Source organism: Schistocerca gregaria, chromosome 1 (assembly GCF_023897955.1).
Source record: "Schistocerca gregaria isolate iqSchGreg1 chromosome 1, iqSchGreg1.2, whole genome shotgun sequence".
Classification (NCBI taxonomy): Eukaryota; Metazoa; Arthropoda; class Insecta; order Orthoptera; family Acrididae; genus Schistocerca; species Schistocerca gregaria.
The window spans coordinates 190,841,903-190,851,389 of NC_064920.1; the positions used below are offsets into that span (position 1 = coordinate 190,841,903).

General features: G+C 43.7%; 1 protein-coding gene across 1 annotated transcript; it reads right to left on the bottom strand.

Annotated features, from left to right (window-relative positions):
* Window positions 1-717: 717 nt before the first annotated feature.
* Window positions 718-8,892, bottom strand: LOC126336523 (trypsin alpha-like). Its single transcript, XM_050000318.1, has 7 exons — window positions 8,819-8,892; window positions 8,463-8,561; window positions 5,353-5,492; window positions 2,817-2,905; window positions 2,291-2,397; window positions 1,865-2,058; window positions 718-925 (listed from the first exon to the last, which is right to left on the bottom strand). The coding sequence occupies exons 1-7, from the start codon at window positions 8,865-8,867 to the stop codon at window positions 782-784; spliced, it is 822 nt and encodes a 273-aa protein (XP_049856275.1). The 5' UTR covers window positions 8,868-8,892; the 3' UTR covers window positions 718-781.
* Window positions 8,893-9,487: the final 595 nt, after the last annotated feature.

A 9,487-nucleotide genomic window follows, 5' to 3' on the forward strand; every position in this document is an offset into this window, starting at 1 on the left:
CGAACTTGTGGATAGTATGCCACGACGAATGCAGGCATGCATCAATGCAAGAGAACGTGCTACTGGGTATTAAAGGTACCGGTGTGTACAGCAACCCGGACCACCACCTATGAAGGTCACGCTGTAGGGTGATACAACATGCAAAGTGTGGTTTTCATGAGCAATAAAAAGGGCGGAAGCGATGTTTATGTTGATTTCTATTCTCTGTTTAATTATGTATTGTTAATGGAGAACAGACAGCTTTTAACGAAGTTTTATTTTATTACCGTAGCCGTTTGTGGCTGGCTAACCTTGTGTTACTACATTATTACGTTGGTGAGCAGTCCGTCATCCGCTCCTGCCCTCCGGAAGAACGTCTGTTCAGCTACATCTGTAGAAAACATATGCAGCCGTCTGAAAATGGGTATATCTACCAGAAACCTCTCGTGGCAATACAATAATGCTTTGTAAAGGTTTTTGTTGCTGGCTGCGTTCCCCTCCATTAGTGCATATAAGAAATATGTTTTAGATGAGTCATGCCAAACTTGTTTTGCAGTGTGAATTGAAAGGAATGGAGACAGGAAGAAAACGTCAGCAGAAGATATTGTAATACAATTTTGCAGTTAACATAAAAGTGAAGTATGTGGTTTCATTCTGAAACCGGATGTGTTTCCCTGTTGCACCCATCAACGTAGGAGAATTGGGGATTAAACGCTACACAATAACGAAGAATGTAGAGAAATTTTTAGAGTATTTTTATTACTCGAGTCTCAGATCAGATTACAATTGCAGCACGACGTGTTCAGGCGTACTGGTTGACAAAGTCCAAGAAAGCGGATACCCTGGTGAAGACGGAAGGCGCTCCAGCAGAGCCGCAGGGCACGATGCCCCAGGACACGACTCCGATGAGGGCTCCGTCCTGGGCCAGCGGTCCGCCGGAGTCTCCCTGCAGAAAACAAAGCCACGTGGTCAGCACACCCACTCTCGTTCTACGACACACATTACGATCTACAATAACTGCTAACTTCTTTATTATTAGTTGTTCCACATTATAGATCTCCGAACATTCATATATAGCGGAGACAGTGAAACTTGTTTCAGATGGTCTGTAAGGCACCTCTCAGACTGATCACTCGTTTCACCCAGAATTACCAGACCGTATATCACAAAGAAGTCGTTGATACTCTAGCGTATGCTGACGAAATAGTGAACAAAACCATCTTATTAATATGGCACCTGCTAAGGTAGATATGGGCGTGTATGTAGGCCTGGTAGAAAGAGCGGATTGATCGCTGCCATTCACTTACGCCCAGCAGGCAGAAAGGCCTGACGGTTCGGTGCAGGAGGTGGTAAACATACTCAACAGATCGGCAACTCCTGTTGACCCCATTCCAGCATTTATGCCAACACGGTCTTTAACGGCATTTCTTTGTTATGTCGGAAAGCGCTACAGCTTTCACCTGCTTATGTTTCCTTTCTGCATACGAGTCCATCGAACACGTACAATTTGATTTCCTAACGTACTAAAGAAAAGTTACACAAATATATGTAATCTGAAGAGCATGAATCATCCTAATGAACTGACGTATCAGATGTTACTAACGGCCAACAGTGCATCAAACTAGTATACTCTCGGGTGCGTAGAACAGAAAACGGCATGATCGGCCAAATTACTGTAATTTGATGGCCAAATCTACAAAGCACACATGATACAAACAGATATAACGTGACACGGCATAAATTATCCTACGCAACTGACGTATCATATGTTTCAAATGATGTTGCAAAAATAGGTTACAGGCACGTATACAGCTAATGTAACGCTGAAGGGTTAACACGCTTAGCTCACGACCGTTCATGTGACTTGCAGTGGTCTGCTACTTACCGAGCAGGCGGAGATGCCGTCGTTGACGGGGCCGGTGCAGATGTTCTCATCGTTGAGCGGGCTGTTGCCCAGCAGCAGCGCGCACTCGCTGTTGCTGATGATGCTGACGTCGACCCACTGCAGGATGTCAGGGTAGTTGGGTATGATACCCGTGCTGACGCTGCCCCAGCCGGACAGAGTCGCCGTCGAACCAGCTGTAAAAAAGCAACATCAACCGTAAACCTTCCTGTAGTGCACTACGTGATCGCATGACGGGTTTCCGTTTAGTTTAATCAGCTTTAGCAGGACGAAAAATTCTGATTCCTGTTGATGGTTAGAAATTCACCAGAAGAAGTAACTAGAAAACGAGTAAAATAATCGAGAATTTCCAGCGTCCACACATTTTCTTTATAAATAGCATCATGCCGAAAGAGACGTTTGACGTACCACTGGGGACAGATCCAGCGGTGGGCAGCGAGATGGCCTGTACGTTGCCGCTCAGAGAAAAGCTGGACTGCAGCAGAAAGACGGCGATGTCGTTGATGGCGACATTACTGTAGAACAAACGACAAATCAAATTAAACATCCATGGTCAGTTCGAAAAACCATTCTTGTACACATGAGTACGTAAGTCTCATATGTACGCAACTTATAGTAATACAGAGTACTACAAACAGAGTCCTGTTTGTTGAAAGACTGAGCGACAATCTCCACCGTCATTATCATTGACGATTGTTATAAGTCTAAATGACAGGGATCTTGCATTCGGTACTAGAGGATAAAAACTCCACGGAAGAATGAAAACTGTTTGCAAACTCCACACGAGAGTACGCCTGAGTAATCAGGACGAACTCATTATTATAACTGTTAGTCATATTCTTAATAAAAGTACGGCCAAGAATAACAGGCAATAATGTATTCATACCACACAATTTCAGGTCACACTAATATAGAATTTGTCTGTGACACTTACTCAACTTCCGCGTAGTCTGGGTGCACAACCTGCTGGGATACTTGCACCCTCTGACCGTTGGAGTTCAGGTTGTTGATACCAGCGACGGCCTGAAACACAAGTAGTCAGAGAGAGTTATTTCTGTTTCTTAGAACAGTGTTAGCTTTCATGCTAGAAAACTAGAGTTATGTTATACTTTCCAATACATATCTTCCCTTTCAGGAACTATATGCAATTGTTCGACGTAACAATTAGACAGATGACTTAACAGCACTGTCAGTGCTCTCACTCATATGAACTATGAATCACACACACAATTCAAAAGATAATTTGGATATACTGTGTTGCTTAATATGGGGCCGTAAAATTTGTTCTGAAACCTAAGGCCAGTTTATCCATTCCCAATAGCCCATACGAAAATGATTCCAACAGTTTTCACTGAGGTGACAAAAGTCAGGAGGTACAGATATGTACATATGTAGATGGAGATACTATCGACTAAAACATCTGATTTGAACTCACGTGATCCATGAGGAAAGGTTTCCGACATGATTATGGCCGCACGACGTGAACTAAAAGACTTTGAACGTGTAATCGTAGATGGAGTTAGGCACATGGGATGTTCCACTTGGGAAATTCAGTATTGCAATATACACAGGGTCAAGAGTGTGCCCAGAATACCAAATTTCTAACTTTACCTTTCACCAGGGACAACGGAGCGGCCGACGAAACTTCAGTAACGACCGAGAACAGCAGAGAGTTGTAGTACTAGCAGAGAAGCAACACGGCATGAAATAACCGCAGAAATCAATGTGGAACGCACGACAAACGTATCCGTTAGGAGATGAGGACGATATCGTTATAGGCATGAGTCATCGACAGATGTCACCAGCTCACATGGACCTGAGTTACAGAGCTGCACGTAGTTGTACTAGTAGGCGGCAGAGGTCAGCAGTTGACGGACAGTGCTAGCAGTCGTAGTCAAAACAATGTTGTAAAGTTATGTTTGATTAATATTTAATGTATTTGCATACTTATAATTGTTTTATACGTGTAGTAATTAGCAATGTGAGTGTTGTATGAGTGAAGAAGAACAGAAGTAAATGAAAATTGTTTTGTTTATTCACGAAGTACCAGTTAAACTATACAGGGGATTTACTATAATTAAATGTGCAGTCAGTTTATGTTACTAATAAATCGTGAGTAGTACACAAATTAATGGGAAATTTCAGAAGGAGTAATTTTATATTTGATACTTTTCTAAATTTATTTATTTAGCAATTGCCATAGAAAGAAATGTTTTACTATGATTGGTCATTGAAGTGAAGCACGGGTTAGCGCGGGATAAAACTGCAACCTGATTTGCTGTTTGTGATATCAGCTACTACTGTAACGGTAACGGGTGTAAATACCATAAACTGGGTACGTGTGAGATTGTGGTGTGCGTGTGAACTGTACGGTGTGTTGCCGCTTAGTACGGACTTGGCAGTATTAACTGTGATCTTTATCGTAAAAAATACACCTGAAAATTTACATTGCCAAGTTAAAACTTTTATTTCAGTAGCTAGCCACATCCCGTTTACCGGACAATTCTATGTATGTTGCGACCTGCAGTAGACAGTAGTTGTCTAGTATTTTCTACTACAGCTGTTAGCTGGACAAATGAACATTGCTGGACACTGGCAGGGCGGTAAAAAGTAACGTGCCGCGCAGCAGACAGAGCGGTAAAATTTGCCATTTACTGTCTGTGGCAAGATACGCCTCAATCAAGTGCCTTTGGTAACAGCAGAGCATTGCCCACAGCGCCTCTCCTGGGTGGATGAGCCTACACGAGCGGAAAACCATAGCCAGGGCAATGAGTTACGATTTCAGTTGCTAAGAGATGCTGGTAGATTTCGTGTGTGGCACAGAACCACCGAGCCACGAACCCAGGTTGTTAATAACGCACTGGACAAACTGGTGGTGGCTCCATAATGGTGTTGTAGGTGTTTACATGGAATGGACTGGGTTCTCTAATCCAATTCAGCCCATCATTGACGGTTACTTGTAGATCACTTGCAACCATTCATGGATTTCATCTTCCCAGACAAAGCTACGCCCTGTCACTCGGCCACAGTTGTTCGTTATTGCTTTGAAGAACACTTTGGACAACTGGTGCGGATGATTCAGTGACCCATTTTGCCTGACATTAATCCCTTCGAATATTTATGGGACATAACCGAGAGGTCAGCTCGTGCACAAATTCCTGCATCGGTAGCACTTTCGCTATTATGGACTGCTAAACATGCAGCATGGGTCTGTGTTTCTGCAGGGATTTCCAACGACTTGTTCAGCCCACGACACTTCCAGTTGCGGCACTACACCTCGCGAAAGGACGCCCGATACTTCAGCAAGAGCTATCCCATGACCTTTGTCACCTCAGGGTATGTACTAACTTCCTTCATCGTGGCAGTACAATATATTGAGATTGCCTGCAGTTACTTAACTACTTTAACGATAACTTCATCATTAATTACTGCCTTCTGTTTTGATAAACGTTAGGCAGCCTCGTACTCACCTCGTAGTGTCCGATGAAGGCGGGGTCGGCGCAGTGGCCTGCGGTGACGACGGCGCTGGCGCTCACGATGGAGCCGCCACACGTGTGGGACGCCAGCCCCAGCTGCACCCACTGCAGGGACACCTGGTACGGGAACTGGCCTGCACACACAGAACGTCGGCTAAGCGCCTCTACCACTACCAGGAACCAACGTCAACACTACCGGCAATGAAAGAGATGTATGAAGATCTCTCAGCTCTCGAAGAATGAAATTACAATGTAAGCCAGACCATTAGCTGCTTACAACTCGAATCCAGGACCTCCTGCTTACATGGCAGATCCTCTATCCGACTGAGCCACCGAGGACACAGAGGATATTGCGATTTCAGGGACTTATCTCTGGCACTTTCCCCGTGAGACCCACTCTTCCAACCTACTGTCCACACACTACATTTATAGTTCCCCTGTTCACCATACTCATTACACGCGGCAGTCAATCAACAGATTCCCTTAAGAGTTTGACTAGCGTGGGTGCATCCGCACTCAAGAAGATCATTGGCCGGTCAACCTTAACTATATGAAGATGGTATCCGCTTTTTCGGTCATACATGTACTGATTAGTACATGTATGTACTGATAAGCGTGATACACTGTTTCTGTACGGGCGCAGCTGCCATGAGAGATAGAAGTTTGATTGTATGCGATTATATTAAATATTATGAACGTCATAGTAATCAGTACTTCGTTAGAAAAGACAAAAGTTGTATAAAAATGTAGGAACACGGGAGGCAGTGCTTAACCTACTACTTCTCTTACAAGATAGGTTATGGAGAGGCACACATACGTTTATAGAATTTGTAGATGTGAAGAATGCTTTCTGATATATTGACTGTAATACTTTATTTGATATTAGAAAGGTACCAGAGGTAAAATACTGTGAGCAAAAGGCTACATACAGCTTGTAAATAACCCAGATGACAGTTGTAAGAGTCGAAGGGCATGAACTTGAAACAGTGATTGAGAAGGGAGTGAGACAGTGCTGTAGTCTAATCTCGGTGTTAATCAATCTGTACAATGAGCAAGCTGCGATAGGAACAAAAGAAAAATTTCTAGGAGGAATTAAAGTTCATGGAGAAGAAATAAAAACTTTGAGGTCTTTCTATGACATCGTCATTCTGTCAGAGACAGCAAAGGACTTGGAAGAGAAGTTGACCGGAATGGGCAGTGACTTGAAAGGAGAATGTAATATGAACACCAACAAAAACAAGACGATGTTGACGGAATGTAGTCGAATTAAATTAGGTGACGCTGAGAGAATTACGTAAGGAAACGAGACATTAAAGGCAGTAGATGGGATTTGTTATTTGGGCAGCAAAATAACTGAAGATGGCCGAAGTAGAGAGGATGTGAGGATATGAAATGTAGACTGGCAACAGCAAGGAAGGCATTTCTAAACAAAAGAAGTTTGTTTCTATCGAATATAGATTTGTGTGTTAAGACGTCTTTCCAGAAGGTATATGAAGTGCAGGCATAAATGGAAGTGAAACATGGACGATAAACGGTCTAGACGGGAAGAGAATAGAGGCTTTTGAAACGTGGCGCTATAGCACAATGTAGAAGATTAGATGAGTATGGAAGTACTGAATGGAAATGGAAGACAAGTGGTACAATCTGACTAAAAGAAGGGATCGTTCAATAGGCGACGTTCTGAGATATCAACAAGGAACCATCAATTTAGTATTCGAGGGAAGTATGAATGTGTGTGTGTGTTTGTGTGCTGGCGCGGGGGGGGGGGGGGGGGGGGGGGCATGGGGGGGTGGGGGGGGGGAGGAGGGAAAAAAATTCTTGAAGGAAACTAAGAGATGAATGCAGTAAGCATATTCAGAAGGATGTAGGTTGCAGTAGTTATTCGGATGTCCAGAGGCTTGCTCAGGATACAGTAGCACGGAAAGCTGCATAAAACCAGGCTTGGGACTGAAGATATAACAGCAATATACAATAAAGCTTTCTCTCTCCGGAAAGCACAGGTGGAGGTATTTTCTCACGATAGAAAGCAACATTGTAGAGCTAATCATTTGGTGCCAGCAACAGTCAACATTGATGCACTGAGTGGTTTTCATGTAGGCTTGTATATTGAAAAGTGAGTCATACAGGAGACCAGTGTCTAGCAATGTAATATAAGAACAAAAGACAAAAACTTTATCACCATCGGGAGTCTTCACGTTATATCATGTAGCATGGCCTCTAGCCTTGATAATTACCTCGCTTAGGCTAGGAAAGTAGTTCCGAAGTTTCTTCACATTTGCCACATATATCTGAAGCGATTAAATGATGAACAGATTCATTCGAGATCTGATTTCAACCCTGAGTGTTCGCCAGGAACGTATGTGTGCACCCCTGTGAATACGATTGCCATCTTTTCAAGAATATCGGGTGTACAGAAGGTACTCAACAGGAAGGTGTACGAGAAAAGGCAACCCTTTGTTACCAAGTATGTCGAAACAAACATCTCCGTTTACGTTAGCTGTAACCTAGGTGAGTGCCCGAAAACAAGATACGAAATACATCCCAAAAGCTGCACAGGACCACCTCGGGCTAAACTACATTCTCGACACACGGTCCCTGTCATTCCTCAATGGGCTGCTGCTGCACTCGATGCTTTGCATCATTTGGAAACGCGCAAAATCACATCTCATCGGATCACACACGGTTCCAGTCAGCTACTGCCCACTCTAGATGTAAACTCTTATGTGCCACCATTCGTGGAGTATCCGACTCAGAGTGTGCAGTCTCCTTTTTTTCCGAATCAGGTTGGGATGAGCCTACATTCAGTGACAGGTGCAATTTATTCCTGTTGGGTATGAAACAGATTGTTATTGACAAGTCGCGACCTTGTCTCTGCTCTGTGTGGGTTAGAATCTTTTACGTGACACTGTTGTTACGGCATGAATGGGGAAGCAAATCTGATGTTCCTTTCCAAACGAGCATTTTCCTGAATGGACTCAGAGAAATTGCGGAAAGACTAACTCTTAATAACTGGACGTAGATGTGAGTCCAGTGTGCCACAAAGTGCGCCACATCGCTCGCTCTTGTTTATGGAGTACGCGTCACGGCATGAAGGAGCGTCTTACCTAGGGTGGCATCTGAGCCACCGGTGATGCGACCGTGCTTCAGGCCAAACTTCCTGTGGGGTCCGCTGTGTGGAATACGGCGGACTGGCAGCTCAGCAGCTGAAACAAGATTAAAACCACTCTCAGTGACCTGTGAGCATCACCCATTTCTTATGAATAAACACAAATAAGTACAAACGTTCTTCGCGTGGAAAATACAAGCTGTGGAAGTAGAGGAAACCTTAGGTCCTATACTGCAAAAACACTGTTTCGGTTATTTCATGATTTCCCTACATTAGCTCGAGACACAGATAGAGCAGCAAAAGCTGTGGGAATGGCTGCGTGCCCTGACATCGTACAACAGCGACACTACTCACCCAACACGCAGGCAGCGAGCGCCAGCACCAGAACGGCCTGTCTCATCATGTTCGACTGTTGGTGTCTGTAGAGGAGATGCCTCGTAGCGCGACCACACGGCCTTATATACCGGTCCGCTAAGTGCCAGGGGCCCAGTTTTGCACTTTTGATCCAGGGATGGCGAAATTCAGGAAATCGAAATACTTGACAGCGTGACGCATGGCTTAGATTACAAGTTTCAACTTGGCGACCTCGACAACCCAGTATTTATCGATAAGTATCGCAACACACATTCATATCAGTATCCTCGCCCCTGTAGCCGTGGATGAAGTGATCACGAGATTTCTACTGCTGATGTAATAAATGATATAAAGTTATACATTTAGTAACCCTGCAAGTGAAAAGGAACGAAGTGTGGGAAACGGACACCAGTAAATAGTGTAACAGTGAATGAAAAATTATCTACACTTACAGTGAGGAATGGAAGTGTGCCTCGAAATGTTACAAACAACTATGACAGTAAAAAACGTACTAAACACAGGGAATTAGTGTAGCTAAAGATTAAATTTTTCATGAAATGTTTGCGCAAATTGAAGAGAATAATAAAAAATCATTGGATCAGAGAGTGACCTCGATCAGTATGATTGATAACAAAAAGGGGACAAATTTATTAATACGATACTGCAGAG

Coding starts and splice junctions, on each gene's coding strand:
- LOC126336523 (XM_050000318.1), bottom strand. CDS start 8,867: ATGATGAGACAGGCCGTTCTGGTGCTGGCGCTCGCTGCCTGCGTGTTG. Junction 8,562..8,818: donor GCTCGCTGCCTGCGTGTTGG/GTGAGTAGTGTC, acceptor ATCTTGTTTCAG/CTGCTGAGCTGCCAGTCCGC. Junction 2,398..2,816: donor CCAGACTACGCGGAAGTTGA/GTAAGTGTCACA, acceptor TTTGTTCTACAG/TAATGTCGCCATCAACGACA.